This window comes from Gadus chalcogrammus, chromosome 14, assembly GCF_026213295.1.
Source record: "Gadus chalcogrammus isolate NIFS_2021 chromosome 14, NIFS_Gcha_1.0, whole genome shotgun sequence".
NCBI classification, from domain to species: Eukaryota; Metazoa; Chordata; class Actinopteri; order Gadiformes; family Gadidae; genus Gadus; species Gadus chalcogrammus.
In genome coordinates, this window is record NC_079425.1 from 21,502,578 (window position 1) to 21,529,188 (window position 26,611).

Sequence of the window (26,611 nt, forward strand, 5' to 3'; positions counted from 1 at the left end):
CTACATAACTAGGCCTACTGTTTTGAATGCCATAGAAATAAAATAATTCATTATCCATGTGAGTGAAGCCTAAATGTAAGAAATTATTTGCTTGACTTTCACGCCTAATATTAAATTGAAATCTCAAGCAAAAATATATGCAAAAATGTAATGTTAACCTAGTGTTAACGTAATCGCTTATTCACGGGTGCTAGTGACAACACAACAAGATAACATAAATATATGAACCTGCCAGCAGGGACTCATCTGGGTAAAGCTACAGCCCCATCTGCCACTGATTATGCTGGGGAACAGAGGGTTTGTGAACAAATTAATTTATCATTGCTTTGTGGGTGGCCGACGATCAGTGACGGACAGCTGGGGCTGGGACTTCATGGTTGACAGAATTATTTTTTCCAGAAATATGATCTGGGGAAAGAGTGTTCTTTAATAAATACAAATACTATTATATTATTATAAAGGACAGTTTGTTTGGGTATTTCATTGTTAATATGTAACCTGTGATTATTAAAAGTTCAATATGTAAGATAACACTCCATCTCCGTACACTCTCCAAACCCCGCCAAAACCTGCAAAACCCTGTAGGTTGATGTATATCTATTTGACAGAAGGGGGCTCATCCAAGAACATTTGCTTTACTTTTGTGCATGCTTTCAACTCGAATGAGTGGGCAAGTCTGATTCACCAAGCGCTCGTAAGTACAGGATATAGTCCTTAATGGTGCACAACATCGTGAATCCCACCGGTTACCATTTACTTAACCCTAACCCTAACCCAACCCTTACCTGTCCCCTCCCGCTCTGCACTCCCTAGGATTCTCCACCATGTACAAGTGGTGCATTTCCTGCACCTGCCAAATGCCAAGATGGATCGCCTGAACCAATAAAGGAACTGATTATTTTATTGTAAAGAAATTAGTTAAATGCTTTCCAAAATATGAAATTGGAAATACAGGACAGTAAACGCAAAATAGATATTCTAACAGCGCATTTTACTTACGCCATTAGCTGATGAAGGACTAAGCCATTCTTAACAAATTACACTCAAATAATATATCATTGAAGTAATTATGCCTAAATGCATTGGCCATGTGTGGAAAGGCCACACACTTCACAAACTGCCCATCACTGCAATTCTAAAGACTGCTTTATTGGACCTCCGAGAGCGGGTCGGGATGCAAGGTAAGAGATGTGGTTAAGAGATAGAGAGAAAACCTTGAAGTCAACATCAGAATTTGGAGTTGGCGTCTGAGTGACGCAAATGAAGCCTTGCAGTAGACCAGCAGAGACAGGGCTCAAACTAAACTTAAGTATGGTTTAGTCATGTAATCACTTTAACTTAAGTGTTCCGCCAGGAAGAGCCTGATCATCTATTTCAGGATACAGATTCCACTTGGTCAGCAAACACTAGCTGATCTTTGACCTTATCCCAAGATTTGTAGCAGTCTCAGTGGGTAATAATACTGACTAATAGGGAGGAGAAAAGCTGAATAGTTATACTGGGGGAGGAATGGAATGAGAAGGAGCACTGTCTTGGACAGGTTTGGCTGAGGTTAGGGTTAGGGTTAGTGAGTGTGCCTTCATCCAGATGTAGATGTCTTGAGAGGCTTGGCTTGCCAAAATCTCCACAGAGGGTCTTTTAATTACACAAAGCGAAGGGATCTACTTTAACCAGGGAAATATTTCTACAAGCTTCAGCCTCCAGATACGAAAGTTGTTCCTTTCCTTTCATTTCAAGACTGCAAATACTATTCAACATGTAAACGTACAAATAATCTGCCAAGCATGGCTCTCAGGGCCTGCATGGCAGACTTTTCATTGCAATCTTTGGACTAAGTTGATGAAACGGGTAAAGGAAGGTGTCTGGTTCAAAACCAGGTTGTTCGGGTTGTAGATCAACCAAACATCAAAATCAGACAACAGGCTAGGGAAGTTGGTAAAACGTACATGCGAGGCATCACAAAGCCTTGAAATACAACCCATTACTATGGAAGCATATATGTAGCAAATTCTAATGGCAATACAATTTACAATTTGCAATTCAATAAGTCGTTAATTATGCAATTGACAATTCATTATGCAATTTAATAATGTAATTTGTAAAAGTTTCTTTTTCTATGCATAGCATTGTGCCAGATTTGACTGGGTTGACTTATATACCAATAACATGACAATGGCAGAGAAGACTGTCACGGAGCTGCTGCGGGAGGCCGCTGCAGCTCTAGTCTAGAGGAGCAGCGGGATGCAGGGTCTGAAACAGCGACCAACATGCCTGCACCGGATCGCACCGGAGAAGGGCGCGCTGCGGGCAAACCGGTGTTTCAGTTCAACTGTTCACACTACATGCGTCCGTCGACGGATGTGGGCTTTATGACGCATCCATGTGTTTTTCTGGGTTGTGTTACAAAAGCGATTTCATTGGACAGTGTCCTTGCATATATTTGCCTAACGCAGTCTGATTGGCCGACTGCCTGAAAAGTTGAACAGTTCAAAACTTTTTGACTAAGGCCACGGAGCCAACAGAACGGACAGACCCACAATGCATTTCGAGAGCGCCCGTATGCAAAGTCAATGAGATCCGTCGACGGACGGAGGTAGTGTGACGCCTCGTGCCCACTACCTCCGTCCGTTGACTGATCCCCATTGACTTTGAATGGGGACGGACGCGCAATGCATTGTGGATCCGTCCGTTCCGTTGGAGCCTTCGGCTCCGTCAAAAAGTTGAAAAATTGTCAACTTTTTCGGCAGCGACGGATCCGTCATCCAATCAGATCGCGTATGCAAATTTAAGCACTGTGACGCGACTCGGGCTCTGACGATACTGGAAAACGGGAAATCTTGCAATGACAACACAACAAGCAGGAAGAAGCGGGAAGAACCCGGCGAAGCGATTTGATTGGCTGACGGATGCCTCTGCAAAGACTACTCCCCCATCCGTCAGCCACGCCTTCCCACGTCCTTTGACTGACGGTGCAGTGGGCATGAGGCGTGACACGCCTTGCACACTGCATACGTCCGTTGACGGATCTCATTGACTTTACTCCCGAAATGCATTGTGGGTCCGTCCGTTCCCTCAGCTCGGTCTATGCGTTGAGAACGTTTTTACATTTTGGGCTGCGACGGATCCGTCAGCCAATCAGATCATGGCTCCGTCGGCAAACACCACTCCCCCATCCGTCATACACGCCTTCCGTCGTCCGTTGACGGACGGATGCAGTGGTCACGCAGGTCACAGGTCACGCAGCTTGCCCACGAGAGACACGTGATCGTTTATTGGCCTGTGGCATGTGCCACCACGACCACTGACATACCATGGCATATGCCGTTCAGGAACGGTAAATGCTGTTCCCAACAATGGTATCTGACACCATCACGCCCCGCCTCCTCCCTATAATTTCACGACAAGTATTGCAGTAAACGTAAAACTTTATGTATTTGGTCAATACCTGTTGCCCACTGCATCCGTCCGTCAACGGGCGACGGAAGGCGTGTCTGACGGCGGGGGAGTGGTGTTTAACGACGGAGCCACGATCTGATTGGCTGACGGATCCGTCGCAGCCCGAAATGTTAACATTTTCTCAAAAGAGACGGAGCCGACGGAACGGACGGACCCACAATGCATTTCCATTCCATTGTGCCGTTGAGCAACAGACACGTCATTATCTGAAAAACCACAACTAGTCTTCCTAAGAGCAGGAGGCAACCAGATCAACTTGTGACCCGGCTGTCCATGTTATTATAGACCATGGTATTTGTCTCGTTTACAAAAAGAAGAGGCCATTACACCAGCTACTCAAAACCTAATGTTGTATTTCCCTCCGCTTCCTACAACCCAGCCATCAATTATGTTATTCGCTCTTTCACTATTATTTCGGTCGCCTGATGTAGTCTCTTGCTCTGGATCGTCTCTAAGCAAAGCGTCGAGCTTGAGAATCAATGTGACGCAAGGCAGTATCATACTAAGAAATAACGTTTATTCAGATCAACAAAGCATACAGATCATCCAAGGGATGATAACGCCCCTGACTAGTTATTTCAGTAAAGTAGCCTATACGAACAGAAAAGGGGCACACGCGGTTTGTGCACCCTTTTCCGGTGCGATCCGGTGCAGGCATGTTGGTCGCTGTTTCGGACCCTGCATCCCGCTGCTCCTCTAGAGCTGCAGAGGCCTCCCGCCGCAGCTCTGTGACCCTCTTTCCTGCCATCTGCGATGTTTTCCTACATTCAAATGTCCCAAAATTATTTTTTAATCCAGGAAAACTACGGAAAATATCAATTCCCTGCATAAAAAAGGTATCACAAAATATGTTATGAGTTTTTATGACGAAATGTTTCGTCATACCTTTAAACCATAAATTAAGTAAATTTTGGGTTGTGATTAAGCCTTTGAAGTGGAATTTTTTTTCTTTATGAAGGGTTGCAGTTGCTCAGGAGTTATTGATAGCAGTTGTTTGGCAAATAGAATGTTGCCGGTTCATTCCCCGGCTCACCCTAGCCAAGATTAGATGTGTCCCTGAGCAAGACACCTCACGCAAACTGCACCCGATGAGCTGGCTGATGAGTCGCCAAAGTGCATAAAAGTGCTGTACATAAGCAGTCCATTTACTTCGTTTCTTAAAGAAAACTGAAGAGTGTGCAGGGTAAGCTGCTACAGTATACTTTCCTCAAAGAGTAGCTAAAAGAAGTCACCATCAATTTTCAGTAGGAATTAAAATCATTCTTTAATTGGTGGTAGTGAAAAGTGCGCTGAATATTGAACTGGATAGATGGTTGAGTGAAAGCTTGGTTCAGTGGAATGCATTCAGACAAAAGTAGTAATGATTTGGGATACATGCCAGAATCCGCACAGAGATCTACTTCAGTCAGTGATATACTTTCTACCAGCTTGACCAGAAAGTTGTTTCTAGCCTTTCTATTTTTTAAAGAGCGCGCTCTCTTGGTGAGAGACGGTAAGACAGCATGGACAATTCAACGTGTCAATGTGCAAATGAATCCACATCAAGTCCACATCAAGTTATTTTACCATCAAGTACATTTTTTTAAAATTTGCCATCCAACCAGGCAAAGTGAGGTGTCCTTAGTTGGCAGCCAGGATCTGGTCCACCCAGCCTCGGAGCTCAGTGACATGGGCGTAGACAGCGGGGGTGGAGGTAGAGCAGCGGCTGCTTCCCCAGGAGACGATACCGACCAGGGTCCACACGTTGTCCTTCTGGCAGACCAGAGGGCCACCGGAGTCACCCTGAGAGAACAACCACACCAGATTAGAGTGTTGAGAGACGCATGCTTCATCAAAGTAACTGACATGTTGAGCTCAATGCAGGGCCAATGAAAGGGGAAGTGTTGCAGGGTGTATTAAGATTGTCCCACCATGCAGGAGGTAGCGCCAGCAGCACCGGCACAGATCATGACATCAGAGATCATGTTGCTGCCCCAGCTACGCTTGCACTGCTCGTTGGACAGGGGGAAGAGCGGCCTGCTGAAGCTTGTTGGGGGTGCCGGGGGCTGATAGCACAAGAGAGAGATACAGAGTTAGAGTTGTGATCATTTAATAATGTCATGAAAGACACTTCGATTTTTGGGGGATGTTTCAATCAGCCGGGCGATCAAGTTGACGTTCTTTATATGTGCAAACATTTGCAGATCTATGCGTTTATTTACTTTTACTGATATGCAATATAAACATTTGATCAAGAATTGTACTGTTATTTGAATCGCCCAGCATCTGCTCATGGGAACTGAATGGTGGAGGGTCTTACCGTTGTAGCGGGTCAGACCCCAGCCGCTGGTCACACACTTCATGCCAGGGGCGAAGACATCGCTGCTCTCACCCAGACACACAGGGGAGACGGTGGTTCCCAAGACAGCGGGGGAAGCCAGCTTGATGAGGGAGATGTCGTTGTTGATGGTTCTGGAGTTCCATTCAGGATGGGTGAAGACCTACAGAGGTGGAAAGGGGTACATTTATTAAGTCAATTATTTAGTAATGATCATCTTACTATCGAAAATATATAAACAGGTGTTGTTTAGTAGTTGGTTGAAGAAAGGTAAGGTAATTAGATAGGCCTACCTTAGAGGGCTTCAGGATCTGGACCTTCTCGCTGGTAATGGCACTGCTCTTGTCATGCTCTCCAACAATCACACGGTGGTAGGTCCTGAAGACAAACAGAAGGAGGCATTATGGATCCTGCAGTCCAAACGTCAAGTTTTCTTTTCAATTGCAAAACTAAACCTTGAGGAATGAGGACTTCTTAAAATGCTAATTTAATTTGAGTCCAAATGGAAATGTACTCACCTGACATTGCAGTGAGCAGTGGTGACCACCCAGTTCTCATTGATCAGGGAACCTCCGCAGAAATGGAATCCGTTGGATTGCTGGGTTCAAAAAAGGAGAGACCACGGTTGTTACATCAAGTGGCCAGAACATGGCATGCAGAAGTTACATTCACATTTACATTTAGGCCGCTTCTTTCCAAAGCGACTTGCAATTGTTCATACACACATTCACACACCGACAGCAGAGTCAGCCATGGGAGGCAACCGGTAGCTCGTCGAGAGCAGTAAGGGTGTAGTTTCGTGTCTTGCTCAGGCACACCTCGACAATCAGCTAGGAGGAGCCGGAGATTGAACTGGCAGCCCAATAACATCAAAGGTATCTACGGCTCACCTGCAGAGACACCTGCCAGGGCCAGGAGTGGGGGACGGCCTCCTCACCGTTGACGATGCGGGCGTAGCCAGTCACCTGGGGCTGGATGGCTGGGGAGCCGCAGCCTGAACAGCACGCAACACACAGGAGTTAAGAGAGGAGCACTATCCAAGTGACCCATTTCAAACCCACCAGAGCACTGCGTCTGTTGGAGAAATGTTCTTGTTTTTGGGTTAAACTTATACAGCTATCAATCCAGAAGAAGGCCATTGTGAAGATGTGAAGATGGAGCAGGACTCAGACACGTATTTATCCATGGGACCTCGTTCTGCGTCCACCAATCAGAAGCTAGCTTACCTATATACATCCCCGCTTTCGCTCATGGAAAGTACATCATCCGGCTTCAGCTGGTTATCAGGTTTAGATAGACTCTAACTTCCCAGAGCTGTGTTAGACAAGTTGATAAGACAGCTGGGGTTGGGATTTCATGATTGTCTAGCTGGAATTTTTTTTTTTAAATATAATGGATTCTATTGTTCATGGCTCAAACGATATATAAAGGGTTAATTATTTAACCTTTTGTTTAACTTTTTTTTCTGTTAAAGGAGACATATTATGCCACCAGGCGGGAGTGTGATTAGCCTTACAAGCCGCTTTAAAATCTCCCCCTTATGAAATCACTAGTAGGCTGGTAGATTGATCTATCCAGCACTGATCTAGGTGGACACGCCCACTAGTGATGTCATGTTGGGGCAGATTTTCGAAATGGCTTGTAAGGCTAATCACACTCACACCTGGTGATATAATATGTCTCCTTTAAAAATAAACGTCTCTACTTCCCTGGTAACTACTTCCTCAGGAACTTTCATCTTTGAGGGTCATGCTGCATCTTCTTGAATACTGTGTATCTTTTTGCAGACGCATTTAATGTCATTTACATAGGTAAGCTCAAACTGTACAATTAAGACATGTTTGTTTTCATGGTATCAGTGGCGTCCCTATGCTGTTTTATTCGGGGCTAAAGCCTTGGATGTTATTTAATTAGCCCCGAATATGATCTTTGGGAAAGAAATAAAAAATAAAAAATATATATATTTATATATATATACATAAACATTTATAATTAGCCTAGTCTAGGTAGCCATAGTCCTTCTGGCAAGAGAATAAAAAAAAACCTGTTTACCAACTCAAGTGTATTAACCTATCCTATCCCCAGTCAGATCTGTGCACGTGTGTGTGTGTGTGTGTGTGTGTGTGTGTGTGTGTGTGTGTGTGTGTGTGTGTGTGTGTGTGTGGGGGGTATCTGTATAGTGTGGCGTCTCGCCCCTTAAACCTCGGTCCGGACGGACCCGAGGTTTGATCCTGGACGGCCGATACTGCCGTCACCCACCACCCGGCGACGGAGAGCACCTACCGAACCCCAATCAGCGAGATGGGAGACACCTGGCTGGACAGCCAGGAAGAGACTTTAAAATGAGCATGAGGACTGACTTTCCGGGGAACCGGGAGCGATTAAGAAGGAAGTGCTCGGCTCTGCGAGCGACTAGAGGCGCACTGAGGCCCTAGAGACCGTGAGTATAATCTGTCTAAAATGTATGCAATAATTGCCGAGTGCGGCTTAAACCTTGCTTAAAGTGTGATTCGTACCTGGAACCCGGCCGGCACATTAGGAGAGCGGGTTACCACAATAGTTTGTATCTATATTAAGGTGTGTGTGTGTGTGTGTGTGTGTGTGTGTGTGTGTGTGTGTTGTTGGGCAAATGCTGATATAAACCTGCTGCTGTAGCTGAAAGGCGAGGCTGAGAGGCTGGAGCCCGGAGGCCTGTGGTGCCAGGGTGGACCGGAGACTGGGGCTGGAGACCAGGAGCCTGCAGCACCGGACCAAAGGGTAACCATCACCAAGCTCATCTGAAACATTAAAATCCACGGTAGTTTATGTCTGGTTTTGATCATCTTATGACTTTAAATCTGTGCCAAGCTGTGATTTGAGTTAATTCATACGGGGGTTATGCAAGAGTCATATGAGCCATTAATGTTACTAGTGCTGCTACAACCGTTGTGGATGAATTGCTGACCGCGACAATCTGCAGACGTTGTCTAATTTAAGTGTTTAAATTTGTCTCCCATTTTACAAGTGAACCTCAGATGCAGGAGGTGGGGTGTGTTGCGTCCCCAGGTGATTTACTGCTGAGACCAACTGTGTTTGTAACCAGACCTGGGATCCATGGCTGAAGGAGCTGATGGAGGAGCCGTGCTGAAGGAGCCGAGCTGAAGGAGGAGTCGTGCTGAAGGCCCTGCCTGGTGGAGGAGCTGGTGGAGGGCCTGCCTGGTGAATGACGTCTGTCGTGGGGTAGATGGAGCCTGACTCTGAAGTGATTATCACACTCACTGCCACTTCTCGTGGAATACTACTACCACAAACTACCGGTGTTTTTACCATATATACCAGACGACTACATCTGTTTTACCTCATGTTGAAGCAAGACTTCCGCTGTTTGTTCCAGACCAGGACTCTGTCCGAGGAGAGCTGCTGGAGGAGCTGAGGCGCTGGAGGATGACTAGGAATCGACCAACAAGGATTCCTCGTAAGTTTGTATTTACTTACATGGTTGACTTAAAGGGCAAAATACAGCTGTTACTTTGACATGCGTTAACCAACTACCGCTGTGTTTTCTTACTAGAACGTGTTTCTGGAGCGGAGGCAAGCTGGTAGGGGAGCCGTGAATCTGGAGGATGACCATCACTCTACCAACAAGGATTGTAAGTTTGTATTAACCAAACAAACTGGAAATAAAGGGCTTAAAAATAAGACAAACTACATGTTTGTTACCAGACTTTAGGGCCAGAGTCGCGCTGTTTCGCGCTGTACATCTGGAAGGCAAATCCTGAGGACAACCAGGACTCTACCATCAAGGTTTCCTTATAAGTTTGCATTATCTGGACATAGTGGATTAGGTAGGGGGTTGGGGGTTCAATTCTCAAACCAATGGTGCCGGGTTGAAGTCCTCAGAATACTGTGATACGTCCTTGAGCAAGGCGCCCCAAGGCCTGCCTGCTCCTTAATGACTTATCTTTGGTTCAGATAATGTTGCATCTTTTGAATATTGAACCCGATCAATGTCCTTGTTTTGTCCAGGCAGAACCACCTGTGCTGAACCTCACCTGATCCTGTTTGGTCGGGGGTAGACACACCTGAGCTGAACCCGCCCTAATCCTGACATCCTGCTGGTCCCGTCTCCTCAGTTCATCTGAGCCTCGTCCTCCAGAAAGACCTGCTGAGCTCAGCAGTCTGAGGCTGATGGATCAATGACCTCCAGTGGGAGTGATCTTCTTGACCCCACATGTAACCGTGTGCTTCCACACGCCTTTCCCTCATGTTTGTCACTAACCTCACTACTACTTCACTACTCTCTTCTGCTTCCTCTTTTCTTCCGTATCTGTGGTTCAAACCTTTACACTGAAGGCGCGTCTTCCTGCCATCAGATGGTTCAGCGTTAGGGTTGAGAGTCAGGGTTTAGAGTCGGGGACAGAGCTGGTCAGGGAGGACTGCTTTTACACAAACCTCTGCACTTGCTTTCGGAATGGTGGTGACATTTTGAAAAGATTCATTTGGGAAAATGTTTTCCTCTGCTTTCCTTTACAAAATTGTATTAAACTTTTGTCAAGTGTTATTGTTTATATATTAAAATCCCAAATTGACCTTACATGTTTGGTGCGGTTCATTTAATTGTCCTTCAACTTGGTTAATGTCAAGCTAAACTCCTGCAATACATTTAATATACATGACTGTTATTCACCTCCATATTACTACTAAATTCAAGCCTATTCATGTATTTAACAATGTATATCCCCCTGCCTCGATTAGGCCCTGAACGCAGACCCTGAAACCAGACATCCTAATCACAGACCCTGTGTTTAATTAGCCCTGAATATAAATTTTGGGTTAAAAAATAAAATTAATTATTTATAAGTACTAGCCTAGTCTAGATAGTCCTTCTGGCAAGAGAATAAACAGTTTAAAAAAAAAATACTTTTTACCACCTCAAGTGAATTAACCTATCCTATCCCCAGTCAGATGTGTATGCGTATAGTCCGTCTCACTTGTAGGTATTCATTTTACTCTGAAATAACTTGAATGGCACTTTAGACATTTGGGGATAAGCAGCACAGCAGTCAGGTAGCTATAAAAAAACTGTGCATTTTGTTTATTTAGGTGAAGCATTCTGAAAACGTTCATGCAAAATAAAGCATGGAAATAATTTTGGCATTTTCTGTCTGGGCTAAGCCTAGCCTGGCTCCGCCCGCCTAAGTACTTCCGCTCAATTTGAATTTCCCTTCACTACTAGGTCTGGACCTGCTGTATGTAATTTGGTTTTCTGGTGCCGCCACAGCGGCCACCAATCAGCGAACAGAGGGCGTGTCTGAGAACAATGACGATAAAGTCGTACGCCAGTTTGAGTTGTTGTAGGTCGGTAGTTGATTTACAATGTGCAATTTTTCCCTGATAAATTAAATTCGACGAACAAAACCTGCAGCTGTCGTTGACGGACATTTTCGTGCAGACGCTCAAGGTGTTTGGTTTGTGTACAACCTGCGCGTGATTCCCGGCGCATGACATACGTCACAACCAAACGTTAGCGATTGGTTATGGCAGATCCAGAGTGGCACTGGGCAAATCCAATCATTTTAGACTTCAACAGACACCCGCCTTCCAGTGAGTTAACGTTTGTCAATTGATTAGGTCCAGACTCTCTGTACAAATGAAATGAAGTGAAGTACGAGAGTCTGGTAGAACCAGGCTATACTAAGCCCCGGATGTTTATGAAACCTAGAAACACCCCTGCATGGTACTACAAGGCTCTTATCCAAACCCTTGTAACTTTGAATTTTATTTTCCATGCAATAAAAACAAACTTTGACCATATTTCTCCTGCAAAATTACAAAATAAGTCATTACAATTATCTTTTTTACCTAACCCTCCCTTGCTGTGCCGTTTCTACCTTCTTGGGGGCCCTATGAAAGAAGTTTTTTGGGGGGCCCTATTTTGGAACTATCCACCGTCTGACGCTGCCTTTGGTGACAAATTAATTGCTCTTAAGGCATCAGATTTGAGAAGGCTGATTGGCTAAATTGATGATGCTATGTGCATATCTTGGGTACGCAATTGGCTGTGCTGCTGCAGTGACTGGTCAATGTTTTTATCGCCCCGCAATAGATATTTCTGGATGAATAGAATTGCTTATTTTCCCCCAAAATATAATGATTTATATTTTTAATTGTACACATTATTCAGTATTTAAACACACAAATATAAAGTAATTGTTTATTTAAAAAGAATATTTATTTTAAAAAGAAAAAACACTTTCAACCTGGGAGGGCTTCACCGTAGGGGTCTCAATCGGCCAGAAGCTTTTTCTAGCATCTATACAAAAATACAAATGAAGAAAACAAATATCAAACAAACAATATATCCTAATAAGTTGTAGTTAATGTGTAATATTGAGGTTGATTTGCTCAAAAGACAGAACTGCCCTAGATATTGCAGTGTCTAAATAAAATGCATAGACTTTTATAGTTAATATTAATTTGTATACATTTCTTTCATAGTGTACAGAGGATTTCACTCACCTGATTTGGCAACCAAGAGAGACCAGTCAATTAAATTAATAAATACATTAGTAAATTAATAAATAAATAAAAACGCTTTAATGGCACCGTTTTGGGGCCCTATCCTACCATGTAGGACACATATTGCAAAAAAGGAGGGGGTCAGGGGAGGGAATAGGTAGCTGGGTTAATAGTGTTATTGATACTCAACAGAAATTCATACTCCTAATTACAGCGATCTGATGCGGAGCACTAAAGACTTGATCATCAGTACGAGTCTGTCTGTATCTATGTATGGCTGCATAGGAGATAATCACACCTAATATAGAGCCATCCTATCTTCAATATTTCTACACAATTAGGAGAATTACTAACTTGACTGTATTGAAATATCTTCTGGATTACTGTTTTGTAAACAGAAGAAAGGGGGGTTGGGGAAAAGGGCATATGACGCCATTGACATGCAACCTCACCACATGTAACGGATTGTTACCTTGATGACAACTACAGATTCCTCTGTGTTTGAATATTGTTGAATACAATTGGGATAATGTAATTACACAACTCAACAAAATATTGAACAAAACATCGTTTTGGGATATTTTGATGCAGAAATGTTTCATCATACCTTTAACAATATGTAAAGTAAATGATGGAATTGGATTCAGCCTTTGAACTGCAGGTTTTGACCTTTAAGAAGGGCGGCAGTGGCTCAGGACTTAGTGGTAGCAGTTTTTTGGCAACTAGAAGACTGCTGGTTCAATCCCCGGCCCATCCTAGCCAAGAGTAGATGTGTCCCTGAGCAAGACACCGCACGAAAACTGCTCCAGATGAGCTGGCTGTTGAGTTGCCAGCGTACAGAAAAGCGCTGTACATAAACTGTCCATTTCATAGTTTCTTAAGGACAACTGGAGAGTGGGCAGGCTACAATATAGTTTCCTCAAATAGTAGCTAGAAGGAGTCACCATAAATTGTCAGTAGTTAGTGGTAGTTAATTTTTAATTAGGAGTATTAGTTTAATTAGTGGTAGTTAAAAGCATCACATAGTAGAGGTATACATGTAATGCGCTGAATGGCTGAACTGGATATATGGTTGAGTGAAAGCTCGGTTCCATAGTATTCCTTCATACAGAAGTAGTAATGAGTTGGGATGCATGCTAGAATTCGCACAGAGATTTCCTCATCATTTAAAAGCAATGTGATCCACTTGAGTCAGTGATATATTTTCTACCAGCTTGAACCTTGAGATCAGCAAGTTGTTTCTATACTTTCTATGTGTAAAAGATCAACCTCTCTTGGTGAGAGACAGTAAGACAGCATGGACAATTCAACGTGTCAATGTGCAAATGAATCCACGAGAGATGATTGTTTTGTGTTCAAGTAGTACATTTTATTAAAATTTGCCATCCAACCAGGAAAAGTGAGGTGTCTGGACTCTGGAAAGGACTGGAAGGTTGGAGTGTGAATCCTTAGTTGGCAGCCAGGATCTGGTCCACCCAGCCTCGGAGCTCGGTGACACGGGCGTAGACAGCGGGGGTGGAGGTAGAGCAGCGGCTGCTTCCCCAGGAGACGATACCGACCAGGGTCCACACGTTGTCCTTCTGGCAGACCAGAGGGCCACCGGAGTCACCCTGAGAGAACAACCACACCAGATTAGAGTGTTGAGAGACGCATGCTTCATCAAAGTAACTGACATGTTGAGCTCAATGCAGGGCCAATGAAAGGGGAAGTGTTGCAGGGTGTATTAAGATTGTCCCACCATGCAGGAGGTAGCGCCAGCAGCACCGGCACAGATCATGACATCAGAGATCATGTTGCTGCCCCAGCTACGCTTGCACTGCTCGTTGGACATCAGGGGAAGAGCGGCCTGCTGAAGCTTGTTGGGGGTGCCGGGGGCTGATATCACAAGAGAGAGATACAGAGTTAGAGTTGTGATCATTTAAAAATCATGAAAAACACTTCGATTTTTCGGGGATGTTTCTATCAGCCGGGCGATCAAGTTAACATTCTTTATATGTGCAAACATTTGTGATTCTTTGCGTTCATTTACTTTTATTGATATGCAATATATTCATTTTATCAAGAACTGTACAGTTATTTGAATTGCCCAGCAGCATCTGCTCATGGCAACTGAATGGTGGAGGGTCTTACCGTTGTAGCGGGTCAGACCCCAGCCGCTGGTCACACACTTCATGCCAGGGGCGAAGACATCGCTGCTCTCACCCAGACACACAGGGGAGACGGTGGTTCCCAAGACAGCGGGGGAAGCCAGCTTGATGAGGGAGATGTCGTTGTTGATGGTCCTGGAGTTCCATTCAGGATGGGTGAAGACCTACAGAGGTGGAAAGGGGTACATTTATTAAGTCAATTATTTGGTTATGATCATCTTTCTTTCAAAAATATATAAAAAGGGGTTGTTCAGTAGTTGGTTTAAGGTTAGGTAATTAGATACCTTAGAGGGCTTCAGGATCTGGACCTTCTCGCTGGTAATGGCACTGCTCTTGTCATGCTCGCCAACAATCACACGGTGGTAGGTCCTGAAGACAAACAGAAGGAGGCATTATGGATCCTGCAGTCCAAACGTCAAGTTTTCTTTTCAATTGCGCAACTAAACCTTGAGGAATGAGGACTTCTTAAAATGCTAATTTAATTTGAGTCCAAATGGAAATGTACTCACCTGACATTGCAGTGAGCAGCGGTGACCACCCAGTTCTCATTGATCAGGGAACCTCCGCAGAAATGGAATCCGTTGGATTGCTGGGTTCAAAAAGGAGAGACCACGGTTGTTACATCAAGTGGCCAGAACATGGCATACAGAAGTTACATTTACATATATATTTAGGCCATTTGTCAGACGCTTCTCTCCAAAGTGACTTGCAATTGTTCACACACACATTCACAGAGTCAGCCATGGGAGGCAACAGGTAGCTCGTCGAGATGCAGTTAGGGTGTAGTTTCGTGTCTTGCTCAGGGACACCTCGACAATCAGCTAGGAGGAGCCGGAGATTGAACTGGCAGCCCGATAACATTAAAGGTATCTACGGCTCACCTGCAGAGACACCTGCCAGGGCCAGGAGTGGGGGACGGCCTCCTCACCGTTGACGATGCGGGCGTAGCCAGTCACCTGGGGCTGGATGGCTGGGGAGCCGCAGCCTGAACAGCACGCAACACACAGGAGTTAAGAGAGGAGCAATATCCAAATGACCAATTTCAAACCCAACAGAGTATTGCGTCTGTTGGAGACGTTTTTTCTAGTTTTTGTGTAAAACTTCTATAACTATGCAGGGCGCCGTCATACTGTATCAGGTCAGTTAATACTTCAGGCAGCAGGGACTTGCTTGCTTACCGTAAGCGGCGCTAATGAAAGCGAAGCAGGAAACAGTCCACAGGAAGGCCATTGTGACGATGTGAGGATAGATCAGGACTCAGACACGTATTTATCCATAGGACTTGGTTCTGCGTCCACCAATCAGAAGCTAGCTTACCTATGCATCCCCGCTTTCGCTCATGGAAAGTACATAATCCGGCTTCAGCTGGTTATCAGGTTTAGATAGACTCTAACTTCCCAGAGCTATGCTAGACAAGCTGATAAGACAGTAACGGTTGGAACTTCATGATTGACTAGCTGGAAAATTGTTTGAAATATAATGGATTATATTGTTCATGGCTCAAGGCTCTTATCCAAACCCTTGTAACTTTGAATTTTCTTTTCCATGCAATAAAAACTTTGATCATGTTCCTCCTGCAAAATTACAAAATAAGTCATTACAATTAACTTTTTTACCTAACCCTCCCTTGCAGTGCCGTTTCTACCTTCTTGGGGGCCCTATGCAAGACGTTTTTTGGAGGGCCATATTTTGGGACTATCCACCACCGTCTGAAGCTGCCAGTTGACAGATTAATTGCTCTTAAGGCATCAGATTCGAGAAGGCTGACAGGCCAAATTGATGTTGCTATGTGCATATCTTGGGTACGCAATTGGCTGTGCTGCTGCGGTGACTGGTCAATGTTTCTATCGCCCCATATTAGATATTTCTGGATGAATAGAATTGTTTATTTTCCCCCAAAATATAATGATTTATATCTTAAATTGTACACGTTATTCAGTATTCAAACACACAAATACTAAAAATAAGTAATGATTGTTTACTTAAAAAAATATTTATTTTAAAAAGAACACTTTCAACCAGGGAGGGCTTCACCGTAGGAGTCTCAATCGGCCCGAAGCTTCTAGCATCCATTCAAAAATACAAATGATGAAAACAAATATCAAACAAACAATATATCCTAATAAGTTGTAGTTAATGTGTAATATTGAGGTTGATTTGCTCAAAAAACAGAACTGCCCTAGATTAGGCAGAGTCTAAATAAAATGTATCGATTTTTGTAGTTAATATTAATTTGTATACATTTCTTTCATAATGTACAGAGGATTTCACTCACCTGATTTGGCAACCAAGAGAGACCAGTCAATTAAATGAATAAATACATTAGTAAATAAATAAATAAATAAAAACGCTTTAATGGAACCGTTTTGGGGCCTCCAGTTTATTTCAGGGGCCCTATCCTACCATGTAGGACGCATATTGCAAAAAAGGAGGGGGTCAGGGGGGGGGAATAGGTAGCTGGGTTACTAGTGTTATTGATACTCAACAGAAATTCATACTCCTAATTACAGCGATCTGATGCGGAGCACTAAAGACTTGATCATTAGTACGAGTCTGTCTGTGTATCTATGTATGGCTGCATAGGAGATAATCACACCTATATAGAGCCATCCTACAATATTTCTACACAATTAGGAGAATTACTAACTTGACTGTATTGAAATATCTTCTGGATTACTGTTTTGTTTAAACAGAAGAAAGGGGGGTTGGGGTAAAGGGCATATGACGCCATTGACATGCAACCTCACCACATGTAACGGATCGTTACCTTGATTACAACTACAGATTCCTCTGTGTTTGAATATTGTTGAATACAATTGGGATAATGTAATTACACAACTCAACAAAATATTAAACAAAACATCGTTTTGAGATATTTTGATGCAGAAATGTTTCATCATACCTTCAAGCAATATCTAAAGTAAATTATGGGATTGGATTTAGCCTTTGAATTGCAGGTTTTTTTCTTTAAGAAGGGCGGCATTGGCTCAGGACTTAGTGGTAGCAGTTTTTTGGCAACTAGAAGACTGCTGGTTCAATCCCCGGCCCATCCTAGCCAAGAGTAGATGTGTCCCTGAGCAAGACACCGCACGAAAACTGCTCCCGATGAGCTGGCTGATGAGTTGCCAGTGTACAGAAAGCGCTGTACACAAGCTGTCCATTTCATAGTTTCTTAAGGACAACTGGAGAGTGGGCAGGCTACAGTATACTTTCCTCAAAGAGTAGCTAGAAGGAGTCACCATAAATTGTCAGTAGAAATTACAATCTTTTTAATTGGTGGTAGTTAAAACCATCACATAGTACCGATAAACATGTAATGCGCTGAATAGCTGAACTGGATAGATGGTTGAGTGAAAGCTCGGTTCCGTGGTATGCCGTCATACATAAGTAGTAATGAGTTGGGATGCATGCTAGAATTCGCACAGAGATTTCCTCATCATTTAAAAGCAATGTGATCCACTTGAGTCAGTGATATATTTTCTACCAGCTTGAACCTTGAGATCAGGAAGTTGTTTCTATACTTTCTATGTGTAAAAGATCAACCTCTCTTGGTGAGAGACAGTAAGACAGCATGGACAATTCAACGTGTCAATGTGCAAATGAATCCACGAGAGATGATTGTTTTGTGTTCAAGTAGTACATTTTATTAAAATTTGCCATCCAACCAGGAAAAGTGAGGTGTCTGGACTCTGGAAAGGACTGAAGGTTGGAGTGTGAATCCTTAGTTGGCAGCCAGGATCTGGTCCACCCAGCCTCGGAGCTCGGTGACACGGGCGTAGACAGCGGGGGTGGAGGTAGAACAGCGGCTGCTTCCCCAGGAGACGATACCGACCAGGGTCCACACGTTGTCCTTCTGGCAGACCAGAGGGCCACCGGAGTCACCCTGAGAGAACAACCACACCAGATTAGAGTGTTGAGAGACGCATGCTACATCAAAGTAACTGACATGTTGAGTTCAATGCAGGGCCAATGAAAGGGGAAGTGTTGCAGGGTGTATTAAGATTGTCTCACCATGCAGGAGGTAGCGCCAGCAGCACCGGCACAGATCATGACATCAGAGATCATGTTGCTGCCCCAGCTACGCTTGCACTGCTCGTTGGACATCAGGGGAAGAGCGGCCTGCTGAAGCTTGTTGGGGGTGCCGGGGGCTGATATCACAAGAGAGAGATACAGAGTTAGAGTTGTGATCATTTAATAATGTCATGAAAAACACTTCGATTTTTCGGGGGTTTCTATCAGCCGGGCGATCAAGTTAACATTCTTTATATGTGCAAACATTTGCAGTTCTTTGCGTTCATTTACTTTTATTGATATGCAATATATACATTTTATCAAGAACTGTACAGTTATTTGAATTGCCCAGCAGCATCTGCTCATGGCAACTGAATGGTGGAGGGTCTTACCGTTGTAGCGGGTCAGACCCCAGCCGCTGGTCACACACTTCATGCCAGGGGCGAAGACATCGCTGCTCTCACCCAGACACACAGGGGAGACGGTGGTTCCCAAGACAGCGGGGGAAGTCAGCTTGATGAGGGAGATGTCGTTGTTGATGGTTCTGGAGTTCCATTCAGGATGGGTGAAGACCTACAGAGGTGGAAAGGGGTACATTTATTAAGTCAATTATTTGGTTATGATCATCTTTCTTTCAAAAATATATAAAAAGGTGTGGTTCAGTAGTTGGTTTAAGGTTAGGTAATTAATTAGATACCTTAGAGGGCTTCAGGATCTGGACCTTCTCGCTGGTAATGGCACTGCTCTTGTCATGCTCTCCAACAATCACACGGTGGTAGGTCCTGAAGACAAACAGAAGGAGGCATTATGGATCCTGCAGTCCAAACGTCAAGTTTTCTTTTCAATTGCACAACTAAACCTTGAGGAATGAGGACTTCTTAAAATGCTAATTTAATTTGAGTCCAAATGGAAATGTACTCACCTGACATTGCAGTGAGCAGCGGTGACAACCCAGTTCTCATTGATCAGGGAACCTCCGCAGAAATGGAATCCGTTGGATTGCTGGGTTCAAAAAGGAGAGACTACGGTTGTTAAATCAAGTGGCCAGAACATGGCATGCAGAAGTTACATTTACATATATATTTAGGCCATTTGTCAGACGCTTCTCTCCAAAGTGACTTGCAATTGTTCATAAACACATTCACAGAGTCAGCCATGCGAGGCAACAGGTAGCTCGTCGAGAGCAGTTAGGGTGTAGTTTCGTGTCTTGCTCAGGGACACCTCGACAATCAGCTTTGAGGAGCCGGAGATTGAACTGGCAGCCCAATAGCATTAAAGGTATCTACGGCTCACCTGCAGAGACACCTGCCAGGGCCAGGAGTGGGGGACGGCCTCCTCACCGTTGACGATGCGGGCGTAGCCAGTCACATGGGGCTGGATGGCTGGGGAGCCGCAGCCTGAACAGCACGCAACACACAGGAGTTAAGAGAGGAGCAATATCCAAGTGACCCATTTCAAACCCAACAGAGTATTGCGTCTGTTGGAGACGTTTTTTCTAGTTTTTGTGTAAAACTTCTATAACTATGCAGGGCACCGTCAAACTGGAACGGGTCAGTTAATACTTCAGGCAGCAGGGACTTGCTTGCTTACCGTAAGCGGCGCTGATGAAAGCGAAGCAGGAAACAGTCCACAGGAAGGCCATTGTGACGATGTGAGGATAGATCAGGACTCAGACACGTATTTATCCATAGGACCTGGTTCTGCGTCCACCAATCAGAAGCTAGCTTAACTATACATCCCCGCTTTCGCTCATGGAAAGTACATCATCCGGCTTCAGCTGGTTATCAGGTTCAGATAGACTCTAACTTCCCAGAGCTATGTTAGACAAGCTGATAAAACAGTAACGGTTGGAACTTCATGATTGACTAGCTGGAAAATTGTTTGAAATATAATGGATTATATTGTTCATGGCTCAAGGCTCTTATCCAAACCCTTGTAACTTTGAATTTTCTTTTCCATGCAATAAAAACTTTGACCATGTTCCTCCTGCAAAATTACAAAATAAGTCATTACAATTAACTTTTTTACCTAACCCTCCCTTGCAGTGCCGTTTCTACCTTCTTGGGGGCCCTATGCAAGACGTTTTTTGGAGGGCCCTATTTTGGGACTATCCACCACCGTCTGAAGCTGCCAGTTGACAGATTAATTGCTCTTAAGGCATCAGATTCGAGAAGGCTGATTGGCTAAATTGATGTTGCTATGTGCATATCTTGGGTACGCAATTGGCTGTGCTGCTGCAGTTACTGGTCAATGTTTCTATCGCCCCATATTAGATATTTCTGGATGAATAGAATTGTTTATTTTCCTCCAAAATATAATGATTTATATCTTAAATTGTACACGTTATTCAGTATTCAAACACACAAATACTAAAAATAAGTAATGATTGTTTACTTAAAAAAATATATATTTTAAAAAGAAGAACACTTTCAACCAGGGAGGGCTTCACCTTAGGAGTCTCAATCGGCCCGAAGCTTCTAGCATCCATTCAAAAATACAAATGATGAAAACAAATATCAAACAAACAATATATCCTAATAAGTTGTAGTTAATGTGTAATATTGAGGTTGATTTGCTCAAAAAACAGAACTGCCCTAGATTAGGCAGAGTCTAAATAAAATGTATCGATTTTTGTAGTTAATATTAATTTGTATACATTTCTTTCATAATGTACAGAGGATTTCACTCACCTGATTTGGCAACCAAGAGAGACCAGTCAATTAAATGAATAAATACATTAGTAAATTAATAAATAAATAAAAACGCTTTAATGGCACCGTTTTGGGGCCTCCAGTTTATTTCAGGGGCCCTATCCTACCATGTAGGACGCATATTGCAAAAAAGGAGGGGGTCAGGGGGGGGGAATAGGTAGCTGGGTTAATAGTGTTATTGATACTCAACAGAAATTCATACTCCTAATTACAGCGATCTGATGCGGAGCACTAAAGACTTGATCATCAGTACGAGTCTGTCTGTGTATCTATGTATGGCTGCATAGGAGATAATCACACCTATATAGAGCCATCCTATCTTCAATATTTCTACACAATTAGGAGAATTACTAACTTGACTGTATTGAAATATCTTCTGGATTACTGTTTTGTTTAAACAGAAGAAAGGGGGGTTGGGGTAAAGGGCATATGACGCCATTGACATGCAACCTCACCACATGTAACGGATCGTTACCTTGATTACAACTACAGATTCCTCTGTGTTTGAATATTGTTGAATACGATTGGGATAATGTAATTACACCACTCAACAAAATATTAAACAAAACATCGTTTTGGGATATTTTGATGCAGAAATGTTTCATCATACCTTCAAGCAATATCTAAAGTAAATTATGGGATTGGATTTAGCCTTTGAATTGCAGGTTTTTTTCTTTAAGAAGGGCGGCATTGGCTCAGGACTTAGTGGTAGCAGTTTTTTGGCAACTAGAAGACTGCTGGTTCAATCCCCGGCCCATCCTAGCCAAGAGTAGATGTGTCCCTGAGTAAGACACCGCACGAAAACTGCTCCCGATGAGCTGGCTGATGAGTTGCCAGTGTACAGAAAAGCGCTGTACATAAGCTGTCCATTTCATAGTTTCTTAAGGACAACTGGAGAGTGGGCAGGCTACAGTATACTTTCCTCAAAGAGTAGCTAGAAGGAGTCACCATAAATTGTCAGTAGAAATTACAATCTTTTTAATTAGTGGTAGTTAAAAACCATCACATAGTATCGATAAACATGTAATGCGCTGAATAGCTGATAAGGATAGATGGTTGAGTGAAAGCTCGGTTCCGTGGTATGCCTTCATACAGAAGTAGTAATGAGTTGGGATGCATGCTAGAATTCGCACAGAGATTTCCTCATCATTTAAAAGCAATGTGATCCACTTGAGTCAGTGATATACTTTCTACCAGCTTGAACCTTGAGATCAGGAAGTTGTTTCTATACTTTCTATGTGTAAAAGATCAACCTCTCTTGGTGAGAGACAGTAAGACAGCATGGACAATTCAACGTGTCAATGTGCAAATGAATCCACGAGAGATGATTGTTTTGTGTTCAAGTAGTACATTTTATTAAAATTTGCCATCCAACCAGGAAAAGTGAGGTGTCTGGACTCTGGAAAGGACTGAAGGTTGGAGTGTGAATCCTTAGTTGGCAGCCAGGATCTGGTCCACCCAGCCTCGGAGCTCAGTGACACGGGCGTAGACAGCGGGGATGGAGGTAGAGCAGAAGCTGCTTCCCCAGGAGACGATACCGACCAGGGTCCACACGTTGTCCTTCTGGCAGACCAGAGGGCCACCGGAGTCACCCTGAGAGAACAACCACACCAGATTAGAGTGTTGAGACGCATGCTTCATCAAAGTAACTGACATGTTGAGCTCAATGCAGGGCCAATGAAAGGGGAAGTGTTGCAGGGTGTATTAAGATTGTCTCACCATGCAGGAGGAAGCGCCAGCAGCACCGGCACAGATCATGACATCAGAGATCTTGTTGCTGCCCCAGCTACGCTTGCACTGCTCGTTGGACATCAGGGGAAGAGCGGCCTGCTGAAGCTTTTTGGGGGTGCCGGGGGCTGATATCACAAGAGAGAGATACAGAGTTAGAGTTGGGATCATTTAATAATGTCATGAAAAACACTTCGATTTTTCGGGGATGTTTCTATCAGCCGGGCGATCAAGTTAACATTCTTTATATGTTCAAACATTTGCAGTTCTTTGCGTTCATTTACTTTTGATATGCAATATATACATTTTATCAAGAACTGTACAGTTATTTGAATTGCCCAGCAGCATCTGCTCATGGCAACTGAATGGTGGAGGGTCTTACCGTTGTAGCGGGTCCGACCCCAGCCGCTTGTCACACACTTCATGCCAGGGGCGAAGACATCGCTGCTCTCACCCAGACACACAGGGGAGACGGTGGTTCCCAAGACAGCGGGGGAAGCCAGCTTGATGAGGGAGATGTCGTTGTTGATGGTTCTGTAGTTCCATTCAGGATGGGTGAAGACCTACAGAGGTGGAAGGGGGTACATTTATTGAGTCAATTATTTGGTTATGATCATCTTTCTTTCAAAAATATATAAAAAGGTGTTCAGTAGTTGGTTTAAGGTTAGGTAATTAGATACCTTAGAGGGCTTCAGGATCTGGACCTTCTCGCTGGTAATGGCACTGCTCTTGTCATGCTCTCCAACAATCACACGGTGGTAGGTCCTGAAGACAAACAGAAGGAGGCATTATGGATCCTGCAGTCCAAACGTCAAGTTTTCTTTTCAATTGCACAACGAAACCTTGAGGAATGAGGACTTCTTAAAATGCTAATTTAATTTCAGTCCAAATGGAAATGTACTCACCCGACATGGCAGTGAGCAGCGGTAACAACCCAGTTCTCATTGATCAGGGAACCTCCGCAGAAATGGAATCCGTTGCCCTGCGTTCACACCAAAAGATGCATTTGCTGCCCGAACGCGTTGACGCCGAGGTTTTGCGGCGCGGCAAATCAAGTTTTGCGGCGCAGCAAAGGTTTTGACGCGCTGCAAACGTTTTGCTGCGCCGCAGTTTTGCAGCGCGGGAAGTTTCGCGGTGCTTATGAATTCATTCACAACCGACATTACGAGCATTGCATGTCTTTACCTGTTGTGGAAGAGGGAGATACGTCGGAATGCCCGTCGTTTATGGGTTCATGAGACCATTCGGAGCCTGGAAGGCTGGTGCTGCCTGGCACCCAACTGGGTTTTGTTTGGGGTTGTTATGCTAGCCCTTTAGCATACTTATACATACACATACTACTATAGTTTAGTTTAACTGTAAACACAACTACACTACAGAATGCTGATTTGTGGGGTTTTTCGAGTTACTAAATAAATGTAACGGTAGTGAACTCTAGGTCACTCCAAGGGAGTAACACTGATTGGCTGTTACGGCATGTCACTCAGTGGCAACGCCTCCGTGGCAACGCTGTTGAACGCTGATTGGCTGTCATCACGCGTTTGCTGCCGAAAAGTTGAAATATTTCAACTCGAGCAGCATTTGGCGCGCCGCAAAATACGTGAACGCGCCCCGCCGCCCGTGCCCGGTAGCGGGCACGGGCATGCCGCGCTGCAAATCAGATTTTGACGCGCCGCAAATCAAATTTTGCTGCCGGTTTTCTCGGCAGCAAAAGCTGCAGCAGCAAAGCAGCAACGCGTCTCTACATTCACTTTGAATGGGATCGTGACGCGGATCAACTTTTTGCATCTTTTGGTGTGAACGCAGGGTTGGATTGCTGGGTTCAAAAAGGAGAGACCACGGTTGTTACATCAAATGGCCAGAAGATGGCATACAGAAGTTACATTCACATTTATATTTAGGCCATTTGTCAGACGCTTCTCTGCAAAACGACTTGCAATTGTTCACACACACATTCGACAGCAGAGTCAGCCATGCAAGGCGACAGATAGCTCGTCGAGAGCAGTTAGGGTGTAGTTTCGTGTCTTGCTCAGGGACACCTCGCCAATCAGCTAGGAGGAGCCGGAGATTGAACTGGCAGCCCAATAACATCAAAGGTATCTACGGCTCACCTGCAGAGACACCTGCCAGGGCCAGGAGTGGGGGACGGCCTCCTCACCGTTGACGATGCGGGCGTAGCCAGTCACCTGGGGCTGGATGGCTGGGGAGCCGCAGCCTGAACAGCACGCAACACACAGGAGTTAAGAGAGGAGCACTATCCAAGTGACCCATTTCAAACCCACCAGAGCACTGCGTCTGTTGGAGATATTTTTTCTAGTTTTTGGGTTAAAGTTATATAGCTATGCAGGGCGCCGTCAAACTGTATCAGGTCACTTGATACTTCAGGCAGCAGGGCCTTGCTTGCTTACCGTAAGCGGCGCTGATGAAAGCAAAGCAGGAAACAATCCAGAAGAAGGCCATTGTGAAGATGTGAGGGTGGATCAGGACTTGGACACCTATTTATCCATGGGACCTCTTTCTGCGCCGACCAATCGGAAGCTAGCTTACCTATACACCCCCGCTTTCGCTCATGGAAAGTACATCATCCGGCTTCAGCTGGTTATCAGGTTTAGATAGACTCTACTTTCCCAGAGCTGTGTTAGACAAGTTGATAAGAAAGCTGGGTTGGGACTTCATGATCGTCTAGCTCGAAAATTGTTTGAAACATGGAGTCTGTTGTTCATGGCTCAAACGATTGATAAAGTGTTCATTATTTAAACCTTTTTTTTTTTTTTTTAATAAACCTCAATGATTCCCTGGAACCTTCTACCTCTGGAACTTTCATCTTTGAGGGTCATTCTACATCTTCTTGATAACTGTGTATCTTCTTGCAAATGCAATTACTGTTATTTACTTAGTAAGTAAGATCAAACTGTAAAATGAAGACATGGTACTACAAGGCTCCAATCTTAACCCTTGTAACTTTGAATTTTCTTTTCCATGCAATAAACACAAACTTTGACCATATGTCTTCTGCAAAATTACAAAGTAATTCATTACAACTAACTTTTTTACCTAACCCTCCCTTGCAGGGCCGTTTCTACCTTTTTAGGGGCCCTATGCAAATGTTATTTTGGGCCCCTATTTGGGAAACAATGACTGGGGATTTCAAAGGTTGTAAATACCCTCTAAATTGGCCTGGGGCCTGTTTAACATTGCAATGCATCAATCAGATAAACACATGAAATAGAAAAGAAGCCTAGAACCATGGAAACATTTTATTCTATCAAATTCACATCAAACATCTCAAGTTGACCCCAGCAATTCAAACACACATAAACTGATAATAAAAGGGAAAAATTTGGGCTTCCCTACATCAACAAACTTTTGAAAAACTTCAGGATTATCTGAATCTACATTAGAACGTCTACCGAATGTGTATACATAAGACTGATCCTGAATTTTCCTTCAAACTGTTATTTTCATGTCATGAACAAATTTGTTAAAGAATAACAATGAGGAAAACATTAGAAAAAATCATTTTCCCACACATAAAGGTATCACAAAGTTGTGCTGGGTTGTATCCCAAAGCTTTGTGATGCCTGGCATGTAGGTTTTACAATTTCCGCTAATCTGTTGTCTGATTTTGATAGGTCGATCTGGCCCAAGTTCTTTGACCTTTCTTTCAAGTTGCCTCAAACTGATTTCGGAGAAGAGCACTTATTGACCGTGGCGGGGCGGCTGAAATCGTGCATCATAATTAG

The 26,611-nt window shown here is 43.9% G+C and overlaps 3 protein-coding genes, 1 long non-coding RNA gene and 1 pseudogene across 4 annotated transcripts; 1 reads left to right on the forward strand and 4 right to left on the reverse strand.

Annotated features, from left to right (window-relative positions):
• Positions 1 to 5,076: 5,076 nt before the first annotated feature.
• LOC130402982 (chymotrypsin B-like) lies at positions 5,077 to 7,009 on the reverse strand (annotated as a pseudogene).
• A 1,123-nt stretch (positions 7,010 to 8,132) lies between these two features.
• LOC130403901 (uncharacterized) lies at positions 8,133 to 10,346 on the forward strand. Its single transcript, XR_008904128.1, has 6 exons — positions 8,133 to 8,213; positions 8,429 to 8,530; positions 8,856 to 9,014; positions 9,147 to 9,227; positions 9,324 to 9,402; positions 9,779 to 10,346. It is a non-coding gene; the product is annotated as an uncharacterized LOC130403901 (long non-coding RNA).
• Positions 10,347 to 13,625: 3,279 nt separating this feature from the next.
• LOC130403474 (chymotrypsin B-like) lies at positions 13,626 to 15,653 on the reverse strand. The gene is made up of 7 exons (XM_056607844.1): positions 15,597 to 15,653; positions 15,300 to 15,403; positions 14,928 to 15,007; positions 14,703 to 14,787; positions 14,402 to 14,582; positions 14,010 to 14,146; positions 13,626 to 13,881 (listed from the first exon to the last, which is right to left on the reverse strand). Exons 1-7 carry the CDS (start codon positions 15,646 to 15,648, stop codon positions 13,720 to 13,722), a joined length of 801 nt encoding a protein of 266 aa, XP_056463819.1. The 5' UTR covers positions 15,649 to 15,653; the 3' UTR covers positions 13,626 to 13,719.
• A 2,369-nt stretch (positions 15,654 to 18,022) lies between these two features.
• On the reverse strand, positions 18,023 to 20,076 carry LOC130403495 (chymotrypsin B-like). Its single transcript, XM_056607878.1, has 7 exons — positions 20,020 to 20,076; positions 19,723 to 19,826; positions 19,352 to 19,431; positions 19,127 to 19,211; positions 18,822 to 19,002; positions 18,430 to 18,566; positions 18,023 to 18,301 (listed from the first exon to the last, which is right to left on the reverse strand). The coding sequence occupies exons 1-7, from the start codon at positions 20,069 to 20,071 to the stop codon at positions 18,140 to 18,142; spliced, it is 801 nt and encodes a 266-aa protein (XP_056463853.1). The 5' UTR covers positions 20,072 to 20,076; the 3' UTR covers positions 18,023 to 18,139.
• Positions 20,077 to 22,454: 2,378 nt separating this feature from the next.
• LOC130403422 (chymotrypsin B-like) lies at positions 22,455 to 25,354 on the reverse strand. Its single transcript, XM_056607768.1, has 7 exons — positions 25,277 to 25,354; positions 24,980 to 25,083; positions 23,774 to 23,850; positions 23,549 to 23,633; positions 23,251 to 23,431; positions 22,860 to 22,996; positions 22,455 to 22,733 (listed from the first exon to the last, which is right to left on the reverse strand). The coding sequence occupies exons 1-7, from the start codon at positions 25,326 to 25,328 to the stop codon at positions 22,572 to 22,574; spliced, it is 798 nt and encodes a 265-aa protein (XP_056463743.1). The 5' UTR covers positions 25,329 to 25,354; the 3' UTR covers positions 22,455 to 22,571.
• Positions 25,355 to 26,611: the final 1,257 nt, after the last annotated feature.